The 21,454-nt window shown below is 37.0% G+C and overlaps 1 protein-coding gene across 2 annotated transcripts in view; it reads right to left on the bottom strand.

Annotated features, from left to right (window-relative positions):
* Positions 1-21,454, bottom strand: part of THOC2 (THO complex subunit 2) — a 110,286-nt gene that overhangs the window by 71,202 nt on the left and 17,630 nt on the right. For both annotated transcript variants that reach the window (XM_055120121.1, XM_055120122.1), the window contains exons 4-9: positions 18,395-18,486; positions 14,415-14,466; positions 10,298-10,368; positions 8,507-8,628; positions 7,753-7,886; positions 4,117-4,283 (exon numbers count right to left, since the gene is read on the bottom strand). In XM_055120121.1, the coding sequence (XP_054976096.1) occupies positions 4,117-4,283; positions 7,753-7,886; positions 8,507-8,628; positions 10,298-10,368; positions 14,415-14,466; positions 18,395-18,486 (638 nt within the window). The remainder of the gene's footprint in view (positions 1-4,116; positions 4,284-7,752; positions 7,887-8,506; positions 8,629-10,297; positions 10,369-14,414; positions 14,467-18,394; positions 18,487-21,454) is intronic.

Genomic DNA, 21,454 nt, shown 5'->3' with positions numbered 1-21,454 from the left:
TAACTAATATTTGTAGAGGGCACAATAAATAAAAAACTTGGAACATTATAGAAAATAACTATGAGGCCACATGATAGTACAGAGCATGTGATATTTGTCTTGCATGCGGCTGACCTGGGTTCAATCCCCACGTCCCCACCAGGAGATATTCCTGAATGCAGAAATAGGAGAAACCCCTGAGCACCGCTCAGTGTGGCCCGGAAAAAAAAATTGACAAGGAAAAGTATTAATACTCTAAATCACATAATTTAACTGGACATTCATATTAACACCAATATCACTCTTAAAACAGACAAGGAGAGAAATAGCATTAGATAATGGAGGGATTTGACTGTAAACTTCTCAAACTCAAGTTAGACAGTGCATATCATACAAAGTGGAGTATGGAACATAACCCAAGGTATACACTGTCATCCCGTTGCTCATCGATTTGTTCGAGCGGGCACCAGTAACGTCACTCATTGTGAGACTTATTGTTACTGTGTTTGGCATATCCAATACGCCACGGGTAGCTTGCCAGGCTCTGCTGCTTGGGCTCGATACTCTGGGTAGCTTGCCAGGCTCTCCAAGAGGGGCGGAGGAATCGAACACGGGTCGGCCGAGTGAAAGGCGAACGCCCAACCGCTGTGCTATCACTCCAGCCCGTCCAAGGTATACATTTGACATAAAATATTTTATCTGAAAACAGCCAAACTTTTAGACTAAATACCATGTACAATATGAAAGGCAGGGTACAAAGAACAAATTAAACGAACCATGAAAAGTATCAAATAAATTAAAAAATCTTCAACGGCAAGTTTCCTCAATAAGACAAGACTTATGTAAGGAGGATATGCTCTAAATTAAAAGAAACTGAAGAATTCTAACAATCAAATGTAATGTGATTTAAAAATTTTTTTTTAGTTTAGTAAAATCATTTTGAATAGATTTTACAAAATGTTTGAACATTTTACAGTTGTAAAATGCATTAAGGAAAAATTTGAGAAATTTGAATATAGTCTGAGTTTATTTTATTATATATTAAAGATTAACTTGGGTATGCAACTGATATCATGTTTATGAAGAAAAATGCCAAAGAAGTTCAATCATATGTGGAATATATAGAAAAGGAATGGACAAGAGCAAATGAAAACAAATCCTTGGATTCTGAAAAAAGATATGAGGTTATCCCAGGCAGGCAGACAACATTAATATTACTATAAAAATTAATAAACAGAAATGTTGCCTACTTTTAAAAAGTAAAAAATGTTTTTAGGAGTATTCAGCTGCAATAAAAACATCCAATATACCAATATAAAATTTGTTATAACTGATAGGGTAATAATTATTATGCTATTACTCCCTTGCTAATATATTTGAAAATGTTCATAATACAGTGGAAAGGGGGGAGGGGTTAAGGCAAATGATTGGAAGCAAGCATCCCCAATTTGATCCCCAGAATCACATAATCCTTCAAGCATAGCCAGGTGCAGCCCTGGAGGCTCCCAAGCACTACCCAATTAACCCAGGTAAACTCTGGCACCAAAGGGCACACACAGCATTCTGTCTCTGGCACTGAACTAATGATCATGTGGCAGAACATCACTGGGAGGGGCCCAGAGCCTCCTGAACAACACTTAGGAGACAAAAAACAAAACAAAACAAAAACAAAATTAAAAAATAAAAATAACTGAAGCCGGAGATACCAGTTAAAGAGCTGGAGTGATGTTTTACAAGCTAAAAGCCAGGACTTGATCCCTGGCACCCACAATATTCTCCAAGCAGTGATGAGCCAGCAATAGCCCCCGATCATGGCCAGGTGTGATCCAAAAAAACAAAATAAAATCAAAATTAAGAGCATCCACCTTAGTGCACTAATTTAGAGAAAAACATTACTCTAAATCCTTCACTGGTTCTCCCCATCAAAGTCAAAAACCTTTCCCTTTATATCTTTATCTATCATTGACATAATCGACCTATTTCTATGATCTAGTTACACTGGCTCCTTGTTGTTCAACACTTCAAGCTTGTCTTCAATTCGACCTTCAAACCTCTGTATCAGCTGTTCCCTTTGCCTTCAGGATCAAGTATCCAAGTATCCTAACAACTCATCCTCATATACTTTGTCTCTGCTACAATTTCAACCTTTTCAATGAGATCTATTCTTAGTCTTATATTTAAAATTGCAAATTCCCACTCCAACAATCTTCATATTTGTTATGCTGGGTTTTCGTTTGTTTTTATTCTGTTTTTTATTCATTAGAAAGGGATAGGTTGATCACTTTCTAACCTACCATCTGATTTATTGAAAACACAAAGACCATGAAGGCAAGGAAATGTATTTACATAAATAATAGCCCAACAACCCAGAGCAGTACCTGAAATATAAGACATATTTCTTATGCACACCTCTTTTGTACAATGAGTATTTCTTACATAAATACATTTACAGTACAATAATGCCTATACATTGTAGGATTATTACTATTTTATGCTTCAATCCAGAAATCAGGGGCTGTGACCTGGGTCAGTCATTATCTCCTGTGGCAAGACAACTCCAGTCAAGTCTGCCTTTTGGTATCCAAAAACTGTCCTGTATTCCTTTCTTTCTGTCCTTTATATAATCCTTGTGCTATCCGTAAACTTGCTATTGTAGCAATCCCTGTTAGGAGAATCTAGCAGAATTCACTGCACTACATACACTCCCTATTACCTAAGTCAAACATTCAGAATAGCTGATCACAGGTGAATGCTATACTAAAATCACTCTAACATAATTATGGGGATGACCAATTTTGTCAAGAGAGAGAAAAAATAAAAATTCCCAACTGATGAACATATGGACTGTGGGCAAGTTGAGTGAATGAACATTTTCAAATAGTAGTAAAGGAGGGCAGAGTAAAGCAAGAGAACACTACACAGGCTGATCCTGGGAAACAAAGTTAAATTCACTTAAAAGTCCTTGATTTTCCTGGCTTTTTTTACCTCCAAGACCACAATTATTTATGAGATCTCTAACATTTTATTTCCTATCTTCAGTGATACTTAAGCATGCAGTCTCACAACATATCTCAAGCAATAAAAACAAGGGAACGATGCTACACAGAGCAATACAAGGACTACTCTCTAAAACTAACAAGTTATTTTATAAACCAAATGTTTCTTGAATGGATATTCTTAGATAATAAAAAGCCTGATAATCTTCAAAAAGATTTTAATATTTTCAACACCACCCTCAGATATTTTAATCAATTTAAAATAGGTACATTATGAGGAAAGTTCTCATATAATTTTATTTTAAAACTCACATAAATGTGATTATTGTGATATGCTTTGAAATCTAATCTCCAAAGCCCTAATCTAAAAATTAGTAAAATACAGACCCTGCCCTATTTGTTTCACAGTCCTGGAATGAGATGTAGTTTACTCTAATATAAGCTCCTAAGTGCTAGAGGTCTGTATGCCAAATTTTATCAGAATAGAGATTAAGAGGTGACAAACTGTTTATGGCTGAAGTGTCAGCCAAGGATTATACTGAGCAAATAGCCCTTGATCTTAAAGAACAAATAGTTCACAAGGTAAAGATAGGTGAGAGGTTTAGTTAAAAACAATTATAAGGGATGACATGAATATGGGTCTACTTAAAGCAGACCTTCTACCTTAACAGTTTTCCATTTAAGGTCATTGACAATCTAAAGTCTTCCCATTTCACTTCCTGTCCTTTCTTTGCCCCACATATTAAAGAAAAATCAAGCCATGGCAAACTATATACCACGTCTTTAATCTGTCATATACATTCATGCCACCATATCTTCACTCTCATGCAAGACACTCATCAAACACCTATTCATTCTCAAATTCCAGGCTTTTAGTTAAAGGGAAGGAATATGTCTATAATGTCTTCCGTAACTCTCCAAAGGCAAAAATTTACCATGCTTTTCTATAGGCTTTCACATCACATCATTTATACTAATACGGTGTTCATCACCTGCTAGTTATTCATCTCTTTATCCATCTCTTCTCCTAGAACGGCTTGCTAAAACTAATTTATAAATAAAGTTCAAAATAAATTATAAACATAAAATCATTAAATTAACCCCTCTCTATATACGTACACATAAATGTATATTTTTTTACCTGATAAAATTTGAATTTGAACCCAAGAATATGACACAGTGTTTGCGGTTCACACATACTCATGTAAGATTCTAATAAAGATATAAAGAAGTCATCGAGCTCTGGCCTGCATTCAAACACTTCTAAAATGACATCCAAAACTCTATTGGGATCCAGATTAAAGCATCCTGCAACAGATGAGATATACACAAATCAAAACTGATTAAACATTATTTCTAGTAGTTATTTACCTTCAGGGATAACGCATATAACAAAATGAAGAATGTTTTTTAAAACTTAACTTCTTTTAGAAGTTTGCTTCTTTGCCTCAGAGGGAAATCTTCATAATTGTCAAATAATCAAGTTTGCTCCCAAAAAGATATGTGACTTACACAAATCACAATTTGGGTTAATGACAGGGCTGGTATTATAGCCCAAGATCTGTCACACTAACTCAAGTACATTTTCTTATGTGTCACAATACCTCATCAGTTCTTGTGTACTCAGGAGAATAAAAAATAAACCATATTTTCAATTCTTAGCAAACTATGAAAATCAAAGAATGCATTTTACAAGTTATACAAAGAAATGTCTAATGATTTATGCAGACATCTGAAATATCTATAAAAATCCCAAATAAAAGCAAAACATTCAGGTTCAGTAAAGTAGGCCATCATTTTTAGAATCATCAATAAGTTTATAGTATACAACAAAGCTATAAAATATAATTGAACTGCAGCACTAATTTATATTTAAGCTTTTTGAGCAGCATTCTAAAAGTATAACAGATATATTTCTAATATTAAAGAGATGAGAGAAAACCTACAAATTGGGCACAGAACAAAGTAGTGTAGACTGAAAAAGCAAAGAGGAAAAAGCAGGCAATCATTGCAAAGCAGAACAAAGAAGGGTAAGACGCACTGAATAAATGCTCATGAATACTGTAGATTTTCCTCTGGGTAGGCTAAACAGGATCTATAGATAGAGATTTAATGAACATTTTATCAGTCATCCTATTCTTAACACATTAGCTCTATTTGCTTCTACTTCAGCTGTTACTATAATTATAGAGCACATTCATGAGAATGTAACCATTTACACACAGCAAGTATAGAAATAATTTAAACAATTTAAGCAAACTCATCAATCTTTCTCTCAATAAAACACATATTTATGACTCAGTGAGCATGAGTTATCAATGTGACATGCCCTGAAGTTTATTTAATTCCCACATGCTTCATGCAGCAAGCTAAAAAACAAGTATCAGGGCTGGAGCAATAGTACAGTGGGAAAGGCGCTTATCTTGCATTCAGATGACCCTAGTTCGATCTTATCATTCTTTAATTACCACTGTGGTTGAAACACCACATATGGTCCCCCAAGCCCCACCAAGAGCATTCCCTGAGCATAGAGACAGAAGTACGCCCAGAGCACTGCCTGGTGTGACCCAAAGACAACAACTACAAAAACCAAGTGTCAGCCTTTGCATCTTTCATAAAAGAAAAACTGTCTTATGAATTTTCTATTAAATGTCTCAGGCATCATAAATTTATTCAAAGAGAGTGACTTTGGCTACATTAGACAGAAACAGTAACCAAGCAAGATTTAGTCTGATCGTTAAAATGATCTTTAAAATCTTAGAAACTTGTTAACTATTAAGCTTTCATGTTTAATGAGCCTCTAGTAGCAATCAGTAAGTTGTAAAGTCACAATTTTTTCTAATGTAAGTTATGTATAAAACATATGCACTTTTTGCTCAAGCTTCTTAGAAAGGGTTTTGTCCAGTGCAAGCAGGCGATAGTTCAAGGGACAGCAGTGCAGGCCTGGTACTAGAAGGCCAGGTCCTATTCTCAGTACCACATCATTTTTTAATTACCACCGGGGTGGCCCCCAGCACTTCTAAACCCAAGCAGCACTAGCCTGAGTAACACAAAGTAACACCAGAAGTAATCCCCAGGTCTCCTGAAGACTGCTTGGGAAACTTCAAGCAAAAGTCATGTGATCTTGAAAGAGATCTTAAGCCTAGTTCCTATTTTTCTCGCCAGGTACATTAATTATATATAATATAATAATATAAATTAATATGTAATATATACATATGTGTATATATTATACACATATAATACTTTTATGTCTTTTGAAGAACAGAGAACCATATTGAAAGGAAACAAGTGGAAAAATAAGGAAATGGTGGACATATAATGGTGACAGAATTCATTACTTTATTTAAATAAACATAAAATGCACCACATGCCAGGTACTTATGAGATGCAGATTACCTCTCCTATCCTTGAAGAGAGTTTATAACTTTTGGCTGATACATATCTGAATAAATGCACAAAAACTTACCTAAGTTTCCCAAAGATGGACAAGATGGCTAGTATATTAAGATAAGTAAGTATAACTAGGAGAAAAATCACTAAATTGGCAATGGCTGTATTGGGATTAAAGTAAAACTGAGCAGAAAACAAAGATCAAGGTAATACTGTTAAAATATGATTTGGAGAGATGTCTAACTTATACATTTAGACAAGAAATCAGAAATCGGAATGATAGCTTCAAGAATCATGTTCCTGGGCTGGAGTGATAGCAGTGAGTAGGGCGATTGCCTTGCATGCAGCCAACCCGAGTTCGATTTCCAGCATCCCATATGGTTTTCCGAGCACCACCAGGAGTAATTCCTGAGTGTATGAGGCAGGAGTTACCCCTGTGCATCACCGGGTGTGACCCAAAAAGAAAAAAAATCATGTTTCTGGCAAAATGGAAGTTATCAGATAAAAAAAAAAAAAACAAAACAGGTTAGGAACAAAAGAATATCATCCAACGCCCAAAACTAAATTAGAAACAAGTTATGCTATGGACTGATTGTTGGTATTCCACCAAATTTCCTGCTGAAATTTAAATGCCCAATATAATGGTATAAGGGTAGGGCTCTATGCTTATGTCATAAGGAATGAGTCAGCCAGAAAACAAATTAATGGACCCAAGGAGAGGAAATCGACCACCTCAGTGCCTACATTCTAGGCACTGAGGTTAAAGGTACCAAACCGAACAAAGCTCTCATCTCCTTGTGGAGCTTAGAAACTAGTGTGGGTATGCATGCTATATAAGAATATGTATATAAGAATATATATATATACATATAAAATACATAAGAATAGTTAGCAACAAGAAGTGCGAAGTTTGTGGTCAGAAAAAGCTTCATCGGAAAGGTAACGTCTGAGTACTTCTTGTCCTATTAACGTTTCATCATATACTTACTGGACTAGCACAAAAGTTTAGCCCAAGAAATCAAATCCTACTCATGGAATACCATGAGTTTGCAGCTGTAATATCCACATCGTTCTTCAGAGACAGTAACAAGACTTTTCTCTATGTGCATAAAGTACATGGAAACAGGGGCCAGAGATTGTACAGTGGTTAAGGAACCATCCTAGCATGCACCTATCCCTGGTTCAATCACTGGTCCCAAATGTTACCATTTGGGGCTCAGCTTTCAACCAGTGACTAAGTAAGTCTGGTTATCACCAAGAATCACCAAGAGGTGCCATCAGGCTTCATGACCACTACTTTCGACACATCCAAGTCCCACCAAAGGAAAAAAACTATGAGACTAACATTTTCTGTTTTATATTCTCCAAAGTTTAAAAAACTTACCTATTAAAGATTTGATATTTTCTAAGATCAAATCACTAGTAACATTTCCAGATAAATCTTGTCCCAATTCAGCAATCAGCTTGGCATAACCTTCATTCTCTTCTCTTAACAAATTGAACTTCTGCTGCTTATAACTGAAATTATATAAATATCATATAAGACAAAATTTTGATTAAAAGGCTGCTGTGAGACTGTGCTGTTCTCATTTGTTCTTTATGTACAATCCTTAGAATAATTGCTAAAAAGTTTACCTCTCTGTACCTTTAAAGACAGAAGGTAACAGTGGCTCAGAATTACATGCATGAGAAACCATCATTAAGAATATTATAAAATCACAGAACTTCAATCCACAAAAAAATTACTAAAAAAATAGTAACAGTGGCTCATAAGAGATACTCCAATGTTACTTCACAAGGAACAGCATTAACACAAGGCCAGCATATCACTAATACACCAAGGAGCAATAATTTCCACCACTAAGAATAACCATAGTAACCATGGTTACAAAGTTTATTGGCAGCAATAAAAACAATTAGTATTATCTTAACTTAGAATATAGAAAAAACACTAGTTTCACACAGATAAAGTTCACTGCTGACTTTAGCTCCTGTTTTAGAAAGAAAAAACACAACACACATGCTAACAGCAGCAAAAATAGTCTTTCAAATTGTCTATAGAATCTTCTGGCATTTTAAGTGAATACATAAACATCATTCAGGTTTTTGGTATACAGCATATATGTAAATGTACTTACAAAAGCTTTGTCTTGATTTTAACAGACTTTTGATTGAACTGCTGTGATTGTTTGATAAGTCCTAAGGACTCCAATGTTTCTGGATCCAGGCGTTCCTTTAGAACTGTGTCCGAAACTAAATACTGCATCAAAAATATTGAAAGTCATTTGTTCCTTAGCATGCCAACCATGTATTCATATGTGTACAAAATAATATTCCATGATAAGAATATGAAAATCATATACTATAAACAATTTATAACTTTGTAAAGGCTTGGGGTACTTTAGAGATAGAAAAGGGGTTAAGGGGGCCGGAGCGATAGCACAGCGGGTAGGGCGTTTGCCTTGCACGCGGCCAACCCGGGTTCGATCCCCGGCATCCCCGGCATCCCATATGGTCCCCCAAGCACCGCCAGGAGTAATTCCTGAGTGCAAAGCCAGGAGTAACCCCTGAGCATCGCTGGGTGTGACCCAAAAAGAAAAAAAAAAAAAAAAAAGGGGGTTAAGGCACAGGCCCCACATGCAGCCACCCTTGGTTCTATCCCTAGCACCACATGGTCCCGTGATCATTGTAGATTCAGTCCTAGAAGTCCCCAAGCACTGCCAGGGTGACCCAGGTAATCCCTGATACTGCAGAGTCAGAAGCTGCACCGAATCTTAGGTCCTGACAGTGAACCACTGGCCCACTAGGCTACAAATCACCGGAAGGGGACCCCTGGACCTCTTGGACACCACTTGAGACCCCACCCCCAAAAGGCTTGGAAGTTTAATAGCACAAAAATCATGACACTAAGTATTAAAAAATTAAAATGTTACTCTTTTAACTAAAAACTACATTTGCTTTGGGCTGGAGTGATAGCATAGCGGGTAGGGCGTTTGCCTTGCACGCGGCCGACCCGGGTTCAAATCCCAGCATCCCATATGGTCCCCTGAGCACCGCCAGGAGTAATTCCTGAGTGCAGAGCCAGGAGTAACCCCTGTGCATCGCCAGGTGTGACCCAAAAACCAAAAAAAAAAAAAAAACTACATTTGCTTTACCAGCCGATGAATAGTTAAAAAAACACTACAGATAGAAATCTGATTAATCTGATTGAGTCTATCAACTCAATATTCTTTAACAGAGCACATCAGCCACTTTGGGGTATTCTTTGGGTTTTTTTGGTCTTGGATCCACACCTGGTGGTGCTGATGGACCACGTGGTATCAGGAATAGAACCCTGGCCACCTACCAAATGCATTCACCTACCAAATACAAAGCATACTTTTCACCCATTGAGCTCTCTCTTCAGCACCCCTCAGCCTTTTCTGCTATTTAAGTTTATTTCTAGTACAGCAAATACATGTACATTCTTCTAGTTCTAGGTAATGACACTTCTACTTGGTTCTAAATTTATGAACATAAAATGGTTTAACATGTTCTAGAATTTATTATTTTAATCTACCTCCATTTTTCTTGTCTAGTAATGGATTTATGAAATATTTTTCACTTCAAAACCTTTCCAGATTATTTCCACTCACTTGATACTTACCTTTTTCTCAGTCACTTTAGTAGGTCAGGAATATCACCAAGGGCTTTATAAGTATAGGTTTTAAGAGTATGCAGTTTACATACACATACAAAAGCTTGCAAATATATGTTTATGTGTATATAACTTATAATTTCACAGAAATAATTAACATGTCTAATATAACTAAACATTTCATGGAAAAACCCAAATCTCATTAATTGTCAATATACTACTTCATTAACATAATTTACTATAAAGGTAATTATTCTATGTAAAATTTAGAGACAAAGTATTTTAAACTCACCAAACATGCTAATACCAATTGTGTAAAATAGTCTCTCTTGCTTTTTTCTTCTAAACAATTTGTCTCAATATCTATAAAGATGAACAAAAATAGATGAATATTTTCTTAGACTCTAAACTCATAATATCAAGTAAGGATAGAATGGGGAGCATAGGAGGAGGTGGCGGCGGACTGCTGGAAATGTAGGAGCACTGATCAGAGGTGTTTTACATCTTGACAATGTAGAGCTGAGGTAACTCTATACATCAGAACTGCAAGAATCAATACTACTGTAAACATGCATCCAAAACTATTAGCATTTTTTAATTAGTTTAATAGCAGGCGGAGGGGAGACTCCATGGCATTGGACACGAACACTGGTGATGGGTTCAGAGTTGAAACAGTGCATACCTAAAACTATTATTAACAGTTAAGTCACAGTGCCTTAAAGAAAAATTGTTTAAAATTTAAAATCTGAGTTAACTAGATTTCAAAATGCCTCATTCTAAATTTGGGAAAAATATAAATTATGGTTAAACATGAGTTGTCCTACATATGCGTGTGAATGATTAGAATTAACTTCTCCTGATATTGAAGAATGACCTCACAACAAATGCTATATCCATACAAGAGTTACACGCTGTGTCACTCAAAATAATAGAACTTAAAAATATTTATACTGTTTTCAAAATTGGAAATATTCAAGCAAAGTTTAAATGATCAAATCTTGGAGTCAAAGCAATAGTATGGGTAGGGCATTTGCTTTGTACCCAGCCAATTGGGGTTAGATTCCTGGTACCACATATGGTCTCCCACCACCCCAGCACCACCAGGAGTGATCCCTGAGTACAGAGCCAGGAGTAAGGCTTGAGCACCACCAGGTGTGGCCCCTAAACCCCCACACACAAACAAAAGTCTAAACAGGTTTTTTTTCTTTTAACCAACATTTTTCCTAATACCTAAGGAAAGGTAAAATACCTTAAAGTTTTTAAAGTTTTTTTTCCAAAAACCCTAAGATTCATCGACCTTAACTTTGCTTCCTCTTAAACTTCTAAGTAAAGTACTATTCTCTAGGTGTTGGCCATGTTAGAAAATGCTCTTAAGAGGACCTCAGTTTCTTAGCAGAGTTATCGCAACAACCAGACAGGCTCTATTAGCTCAGCTATGCTTTTTGCCTTGTTTTCTTTATTCCTTTGCTCCTAACTCGGAGATTAATCCTAATAAATTCATTCATTATCCTTGATTCTTAAACTGAATCAGTACTTGGTAAGTTCTCTTTAATTTCCCCCTTAAGTTTACTAAAATTTCCTCAACTATTTCCAACTAGTTACCAATATCAACAACCATCCCAGCTAAAGATTCCACCAGTGCATCAATTTTCAAGTTGCATAAGACCAATGGTAAGTATCTTTGAGGTTAATAAAGTTGACAGGTCCCTTCACCATTACATGATTTTACTCTTTTGAAGAAAATTAAAGAATAGTACAAACGGGTAGCGCATTTGCCTTGCACATAGCTGACCTGGGTTTGATCTCTGGCGTCCGATATGGTCCCCTGTGCCCGTGAGGAATGATCACTGAGCAACGAGTCAGGAATAAGCCCTGAGCATACCCAGGGATTGGCCAAAATCCAAAAAACTTTTAATTTTTAAAAATAAAAGTATCTTCACGAGTAAATTACAGTACTGACTCCCCTATAATTTTTAAAGTATTGCAAAGGGCTAGAACAATAGCGCAGCAAGTAAGGCGTTTGCCTTGCACGCGGCCGACCCAGGTTCAAATCCTAGCATCCCATATGGTCCCCCGAGCACCTCCAGGAGTTAATTCCTGAGTGCATGAGCCAGGAGTAAACTCTGTGCATTGCCAGATGTGACCCAAAAAGCAAATTAAAAAGTAAAGCAAAGACAAAGACAATAAGCAGTAATAAATAAAAGTCATGGGCTCTAGCAACTAAAGCCTGCCTTATGGTTTAGGTGTAAATCACTTCTCTGAATTTCAACTTCCCACTTTATGGGAGATGTGAGGACTAAAAAGTAAAAGGACTAAAAAGTAAAAGCCTAACAGAATACCTATAACATAGAAGGTGCTACCCAGAGCCACCTATTTTATTATTGTTATCATCATTATGATAATATGCCATCTTCATTTTTATTAGTTAACTCATATTATTACTCCTATTTCTATACCTTGATCTGGGCTCACCCTTGAATCATTTTTTTTGTCAAGAGTGAGGGGGTGGATGTGTGAGGAGGCAGGTGAGAGAAATTTTCAAAGTTTTCTGCTCTAATCTTGCTTGTAAAAATGGACTGGACAGGCTAAAAGAAATTTCTTAAGAGCAACCAGACATCTTCTTGAATTCATGCTACTTGTAAAAAGACTTGTAACAATAATTTTTATGCCATGCAACAATGAAGGATATATTCCAATTAGTTGATAAGGAAATTACTAGCAGTTTATAGTAAGCTAATAACTGATGATTACCCAAATACATAAAACAATTTCTGGTACTTGTATCAAGGAAAATTTTTCTGCAAAATATTACCTACAAATAGTAAAAGCAAAATTTTTAAATTAGAACTTGTTTCATATATTTAATTTTAATATGTTTAGTGTTTTAAGACATAAATATAAAAGATTTTAGAACTGTTGGCATAAGTCAACTAATTCAAATGAGAACAAAAAAACATACAGATTATCATCCAAATTAAGAACAGTCTTAAAAATGAAAATAGACACTATCAATGACTATGCCAGGGGAGGTAAAACAAAACTAGGGCAAATGTTCACCCCTTCAATGGTCTGCTCTTTCCAATCATCATTCATAGTCCACATACATTCTGTCTTGTTCCAACTAGATTATAAAATCTTTATCAAAGAATCGAACACAGGATATTTGAATTTATGAAGAATAAATTCCAGATTCCTAGATATGTAAGAATTTTTGTGATTCTAGAGTTAACCTTAATGAGTTTGGGGATGCAGAGATAGTACAGTGGGTAAAGTGCTTGCCTTATAGGCAGCCAACCCAGGTTCAATCCCTAGCATCCCATATGATCCCCAAAGCCCATAAAAAGTGTTCCCTGAGCCCAGCACCAGGAGCAAGTCCTGAGCACCTCCAGGTATCACCCAAAATAAAACAAACAAAAGATTAATAAGCTAAAGCAATTCATTCCATTCTGACAAGCCTTCAAAAGATGTCTTTCTTATTTTGTTTTTAAGTGATTATGACATCTAGCTCTTACATTGTTTTCTGTAAAAGCAAAACTATAGAATGTATATAAGGTCAATGAAAAAAGAACTCCAAAACTGCTCACAGTTATATTAATTCAGACCTAAAATTAGAGAGAAAGGTGTAATTTGCATTACAATTTTAACCCATGCCTCCGATGGAAGGACGTTTTGTTCTAAGTCAAAGAAATATTCCTTTTTCGTTTTTTGTTTTGGGAGCATACCTGGAGGTACTCAGGGATTACTACTAATTCTGTGTTCAGAGATCACTCTGGGTGGGGGCTCAGGGGACCATATGGCATGCCAGGGATTAAACCCAGGACAGCCACATGTAAGATTAAGTGCCCTGCCTACTGCACTATCTCTCCAGACCCAGAAATATTTCTTTTTAAATCTAGTATGAATTCTTAAACTGCTATTTCTAAAATTGGTATCTCATCCCCCAAACAATGTATTTTTGATTACTCTGACAGCTTTTGCTCCTAGAATTAACAAGAATCAAAATGGCAAAAAAGGAAAATAAATATAAATTGAGTGTCCTAAACTTGAGAACATGATACTTATTGATAACCTAAACTAAATAAGAATAATTATGCAGTTATGAAAATTTGAGTAAATTCAAACTGACTTCAGAAAACTTGGGACTTTTACCTGATATGTGGCTCAATTTTATAAAAAGACATTCTGAAAAACTCAAGTTATCTAAATTATACTTTAAAGCTAGTTATAATGATCATACTCACATCTGACTTACAATATCATATTCTTAATAAAGTAAAAATAAAATATTCTGTATTTGTAGAAACATTCATACATTTCTAAATACCTTTCAAGATAAAATATTTTATTTAACACAGTATGCTAATTTATCAAACCCAACTTTACAGGTGAAACAAAGACCTGATACCGACCGAGTATGCAGAATACATCAGCAAGAATGGAAGGCATGTCCTCACGAAATTCCTAATTATAAAAATAGAATTAGTCATCGTAAATACTAGAATAGCAAATCAGCAAGTATTACAGTTTTAGATTTAACACACCTGAGTAAAACAAAATCTAAAAATATACACCACTATGTTGACAAAATTATTCAAATTCCTTAAAGAACATAAAAAGGTAAATAATGGTTAAAATATTTCAATTTCTACATAAAATAACTTGATTATAGAAACAACCAAGGGTACATTCTCTGCTGAGAATATGCAATCACAACTCAAAATGTTTCCCTTCTCCCTATGTCCTCTGCTCCCTCTTTCCCATCCTTTATATTTTTCGCTCTATGAGTGAGTTATATCGCCATATATCCAAAACACAAACTCAACAAAACGGAAAATATAAGATCTAAACTACCACAACAGAAACACTGTAACCTGCCTAATCAAGTTGGGGTGGGGTTTGAGTAAGGAAGCAATATGGAACACCGCTGGAAGGACGTTCTCACTGGTGGGAATGATGTTGAAATATTATATACCTAAAACTCAAATATCAATAACTTTGCAAATCACAGTTCTTTAATTAAAAAAATACAGGGGGCTAGAGAGATAGTACAGCAGGTAGGTAGGGAGCTTGCCTTGCATGTGGCCGAACCGAGTTCAATTCCCGGCACTCCATTTGGTCCCCAGAGCCCCGCCAAGAGTGATCCCTGAGCACAGAGCCAGAAGTATGCCCTGAGCACAGCTGGGTGTGACCCAAAAACCAAAACAAAATGAAAAAGAAAAGAAGGAAAACAGAAACAAGGAGGGTTAGGAGAGATAAGGCAAAGATAAGAAAGAAGGCAAAGCACTTGCCTTGCATGCAACAGACCCTGAGTCTATCCCTGGCACTGCATAAGATCCTTTGAACACTCCCAGGGTTACTCCTGAACACAGAACCAGAAATAGGAATAGGCCTTGAATACTGCCTGATGGGGCCTAAACCAATCCCACATATATATATATACACACAAAAAGAGACCAGAGCAATCTTCAGCATCCTATATAGTTGCCTCAAACACTGCCAGAACTAATACCTGAATGCAGAGCCAGAAGAAACCTCTAAGCGTCACTGGGTGTGGCGCAAAAATCAAAAAATAAATTAAAAAGAGATCAGAGAAGGGGTGAGGGCCATGGCTTGCAGGTGTCAGTCCCCTGATTCAATCCCTGACTCCACCCCAAAAACATGGGGGGGGAAATGGGAAACAATCACCTCAGGAAATATTAAAAAGTAAAAATGAATGACACTTTTTCACTGACATTTCATGTTACAAACTGGAATTTGGAGTATTTCACATTTACATAACTCAATACTATTGAAAATGGTAGATATTTTCAGACTACTTGGAGACCCAAGTAGTCTCCAGTTATATCACAACAGGGGATGAGCAGCACATCACATCCTTGAGCCCTTGCATCGAAGCACCAGCACCAAGAGGTATCTGCAATGTTCCTCAGACCCCCTAAATATTACTCGGGAAGTTCAAAATACAATTTTTAAAAAACAAAAAATTTTAATGCTGTGTTCCACCTTAATCAACACTGATCTATGCAAAATTCAAAAGTGGTAACATAAAATTAAATTTTAAAAAAAATATGGGCCAGGGGCTGGAGTGATAGCACAGCGGGTAGGGCGTTTGCCTTGCACGCGGCCGACCCGGGTTCGAATCCCAGCATCCCATATGGTCCCCTGAGCACCGCCAGTGGTGATTCCTGAGTGCATGAGCCAGGAGTAACCCCTGTGCATCGCCGGGTGTGACCCAAAAAGCAAAAAAAAAAAAAAAAAAAAAAAAATATGGGCCAGAGGGAGAGCACAGTGGGTAGGACGCTTGCTTTGCAAGTGGCTGACCGAGGTTCAAACTCCCACATCCCATATGGTCCCCCGAGCATCCCCAGGAATGATTCCTGAGTGCAGAACAAGGAAGAATCCCCGATCATTGCCAGAAATGTCCCCTCCCCCCAAAAAAATTGAACGATCACTGTATGACTGAAATGCAAACAGGAAAGCTCGTAACTGTACCTCACGGTGATTCACTAATAAAATTTTTTTTAAAAAATTGAACTAGGAAAAACAGGAGGCCAGAGAGATAGTACAGTGGTAAGGTGCTTGCCTTGCACACAGCCAACCCAGGTTTGATCCTAGCATCCATATGGTCCTCTGAGACTGCCAGGAGTAACTCCTGAGTGCAGAGCTACAGGAACCCCTGAACATTGCTTTGGGTACCACAAAACAAAATTAAAGTTTTGGAAAAACTAGGAAAAACTAGTATAAGCATCTGATGCCAAATAACCTGATTTTCTTAAGATGAAAACAGAAAAAAGTTATCTTCAATATGTTTGTGGCCTTTGGAGAAACAATCAAGTTTCCCCTTGCTTCTGGACAACTTCAGTACTAGATTTGTCTCTTGATTTCACACTATTATACCCAATTTTAGTTATTTTCTACTGGTAAAGATAATAGTTCAATTACTGCAATTAGTTTGTTGGCAATATAATTAGCCTATTTTCAGAGGTTAAAGAGAAATAGAATTCTAAAGAAAAACTGACAGCTTTAAGGTACAGAATATATGCTTCTGTGATTAAGATATAAGACAATGCAATAGGAGACTGAGAAAGCAATGACAAAGCAATCCAGCCAAAGAAGTATACATAAGCAATAATTACGGAATCAAGGAAAAAGGGACACTTAGTAACACACACAAAAGTTCATCTGAACTGTTCATTTTCGATAATGGTAAAAGTATTAGAATCAGATTGCATAAACAAACTAAAACCTACTCTGATGCCCAATTTATGTAATGAAATAACCTTAACTGTCAACTAGTCTTTAGGCTCAAACTTCTTAAAGTCTATGAGTTATGGCTATATCTACTTGAATGCAAGTATTCAAGCAACTTTAAGACTAAAATAACAGATCAAGGCCAGAGTTTTCAAACACAGAATGCTAACTGTTTAGGAGATAAACAACTCTGAGCCAGAGAATAGTAGTAGTATTAAGGTGCTGCCTTGCACACTGCTGGTTTCACTCTGGTTCTATCCCAGGCACCACACATGGTCCTCTGGGCACCACCAGTAGTGATCCCTGAGCAGAGAGCAAGGAATAAGTTCTGAACCCAGCTGGGCATGCCACTCCACTCAAAGAAAGTTATTCAAAAGTAGCACTGCTGTTATTAGAGAGTTCAGGGATGAAAGGGAAATTTATATTAAATGCTTAATGTTCAAATATATCTCAATATGGAGGAGAGAAATTCTAAGAGCTAAATTTAGAAGTTTCTTAAGACTATCCTAGAAAAACCAAAACTTAAAGTAGATTACACACCTTAACAGAATAAGATGATAGAAACTAAAAGCTGCAGAGGGGAAATCCATACTAATACATCAAAAGCTCTAGTTCTGCTTCAATAAAACTTACTAAAAACTTAAAACTGATCTCAATTTAATTAAACTTATAAAAATTCCAAAATGAACCTAATAGTAATAATAAATCATTCTACTTGAAATTAGTTAAAAATTTTCTAAAACAAACTGCAAACATATGAAAACTGTTATCAAGTGAATGCTAAGTAGGCAATCAATCCTCTACTTTAAAGGATAATTAATTTCTAAACACAAAGAGAATGTTTGATATTTGTATTGGGTGAAAAGTCTTCTAGTACTTTACTGGTAGTATTTTTAAATTAAGTAAATCTTGATCTTGTTACAAAGAAAAACTTCTGTCCTCCCAACTAATCAAACATGTTCCCCTTTACACGAAACTAAGCAAAAAATTAATACCTTTATTTGTAACAATGGCTCCAAACACTTAAAACAATGCTTTAACCTTAAAACACTCAGGTAATTTTGAATAAAAGCTATACATTTTAAAGATATGAAACACAGAACAAGATAAACAAATGCAAACATATAGATATACTTACGCTTATATCACTAAGGACGTTAGATGCCTGTTCATGTTTTAGATTTCCTTTAATGACATGGTATGATAACTCATAGAGAGCTTGCTGAAAATCTATCAAACATAAAAGAAAGTGTGAGGACAATCTCTTAAACATGAAATGTACACCATCTGGGGAAAGATTATGTACTTCCAACTTCTCAAATTATAAACAATGAAATATATTGATAATGCTTTTGTCTAGATTTTCTTCCTTTTATCTTCACAGAAACATATTACAAAGAGTAGAAAAAAGCTGATTGATTCCACTACTTTAACTATAGCTTCACCATTCCCTTCCAGTTTTTCCTGTTCATGGTGCAAACTGTTTAGTATTCTATTTGTTTGGGGGCCACACCCAGCAATGCTCAGGGCTTATTCCTGGCTCTGCACTCAGGAATCACTCCTAGTAGGGGTCGGGACCATAAATGACTCTGAGGATCAAACCTGGGTCGGTCACATGCAGGGCAAGCATACTACCTGCTGTTACTATTGCTCCAAACTCCCATTTGGCATTCTAATGCCCCCCATAAATATTATTTTGTTTTCATTTGAGTGCCACACCCAGCTGTGCTCAGGCCTTACACCTGGCTCTGTGTTCAATGATCACTCCTGGCAGGGTCAGAGATGGAACCCATGTCAGCTGCTTGCAAGGGAAGCCCCATACACACCGTACTATCTCTTCAACCAAGAAATTCTAATCTTAATCACAGAAGGAGAATAACAGAACAAATGGTTAAATTCTCTTATTAACATTAAGGTGAAATAAAATAGTAACAAAATAGTAAGGATTGGCTCCAATTCACAAAATTTAAATACCCATTTTAGTGATTAGAAACTGCTACAGAACTGTTCATCAATCTTCTCTGCAACCAGGGCCCCTTCTGGCATTTTTCCTTCCTGTGGTCCCCATGCCTTACCATTTGGCACCCAGTCTCTCACCACAGCACCCACCCCTGTGCATTTATGTGGTTTTCCCCTCTAACACTCTTGCAATATCCTGGGGGTACTTTATCCACAGTAACTTTTCCCACAGAAATATGAATCAAAATTGCATAAATAACAAATTAATATTCAGTCCTCTATAAGAACTGAAATATTCTGGGCAGAGAGATAGCACATCATCTTAAGGTGTTTTGTCTTCCACACAGCTAATCCAGGTTCAATCCCCGGCATCACATAGGGTTCCCCAAGGAATCAGGACCCCAGGAGCAATCCCTGATCAAAGAGCCAAGAATATGCACTGAGCAGTGCCTGGTGTGGCCAAAAATAAAACATAAAAAACTTCTGACTGAAATAATCACACCATGTTAAAGTATTTACAGTTTTTCTGAAAATTCTCTTATCTAAAGATTTTTATTATAAACAAGATCAAGGTTAATTGAGCAGTTATAAACATGTTTTAAACATAGGGAAGTGGGGGGTGGAGTATTCAAGTGTTTTTATAAAGAATTCTTTATTTTTCATTTGCTACATCTATGGCAGTCAGGTGAGATTCAAAAAAAAGAGATATTGGGGCCAGTGAGATAGTACAGCGGGCAGAGTGCTTGCCATGAATGCTGACAACCCAGGTTCAATGTCTGGCATCCCATATGCCCCTCCAAGCACTCCCAGGACTGATTCCAAAGTGCAGAGATAGTAGCATCACTGGTGTGGCATCCAAAGTAAGAGTAAAAAAGGAGATATATCAACATCAGAACTTTGGGTGATTGATCATTGTGAGATTGTGACCCAAACATGGAAGCTTGTAACTATCTCACGGTGATTCAATAAAATTTAATTTTTTTAAAAAAAAGAACTTTATGAATGCTAATGATGTGTTAAAAGTAGAATGAATTTAAAATAACTGGGAATGGGAGGACTAAGAATGCTATCTTAAAATAAGGCTTATCCAATCACAAAAAGGAAAAGGCTCATTCTTTAAAACTGCCCGGAGGTGGGGTGGCAGAGCAACAATGTAGAGTACAGGGCATCTGCCTTGCCTGCAGTCAAAGAGGGTTTGACACCCAGCACCACATAAGGCCTCAGGAGCCCTGTCAGAAGGATCCCTGAGCACAGAGCCAGGAGGAAGCTCTGAGCACTGCCAAGTGTGGACAAAAAATGTTTTCTAGGGCCAGAGAAATAGTACAGTGGGTAAGGCGCTTGCCTTTCACGCAGCTGGCCCAGGTTCAATCTCCAGCATCCTGTAAGGTCCACAAACTTACAGGGAGTGATCTCTTGGACACAGAGCCAGGAGTAAGCCCTCTGCAGAGTCAAGTGTGGCCAAAAAATAATGTTTTCCATTCAAATTTCCAAAGGTTCTTTAAAAATAATTCAGACTGGGGCATCTGAAATCAGGGGCATACAGAACCCAAATTCAGGATTGGAGCAATAGTAAAGCAGGTAGAGCTGTTTGCCTTTCACCTGGCCAACCTACATTTGATTTGCAACACCCTATATGGTCCCCAAACCCTCCAAGAGTAGTGATCCCTGAGCACCGAACCAGGAGGAAACCCTGATCACCATCAGGTGTGGCCCAAAAGCAAACCAAAAAAGGGAACCTAAGTTCAATTCGGGATAGTGTTTAGCGCCGAGAGCACCACTGGGCATGGCCTTGGTGGCCTACATAACTACTGGGCTGAGCAGTGAACTATCTAGCCAAGAATTTTTGAGTCCATGAGGCTGGAGAGAAAGTACAGAGGGAAGGGCCAACCCCGGTTCAGTCCCCAGCATCCCATATGGTCCCCAAGCACTAACAGGAGTTGATCCTGAGTGCAGAGCCAGGAGTAACCCCTGCGCAAAAATGTGTGCCCAAAAATGAAAAAAACATCTTGAATCCTCATGCCTGAGCAGTGCTTGGAAGCTCCCTCTCTAAAAACACATACTGTCATACTGGGGACGCAGATACTACAGTGATTAAAGCACCTGCATTGCAGAGTCAACCAGTTCAATTCCCAAAACTTCAAACCCACCAGGAGTGATCACTGAAAGCCAGGAATAAACATAGCCCGGTGTGGCCCCAAAACAAATATACAAAAGCATATACTCTCATCCTATCAGTTTT

The sequence above is a fragment of the Sorex araneus genome, chromosome X, assembly GCF_027595985.1.
Source record: "Sorex araneus isolate mSorAra2 chromosome X, mSorAra2.pri, whole genome shotgun sequence".
Taxonomy (NCBI): Eukaryota; Metazoa; Chordata; class Mammalia; order Eulipotyphla; family Soricidae; genus Sorex; species Sorex araneus.
Note: the sequence above shows the minus strand (reverse complement) of the source record. Positions and strands in the feature narration are given on the sequence as shown.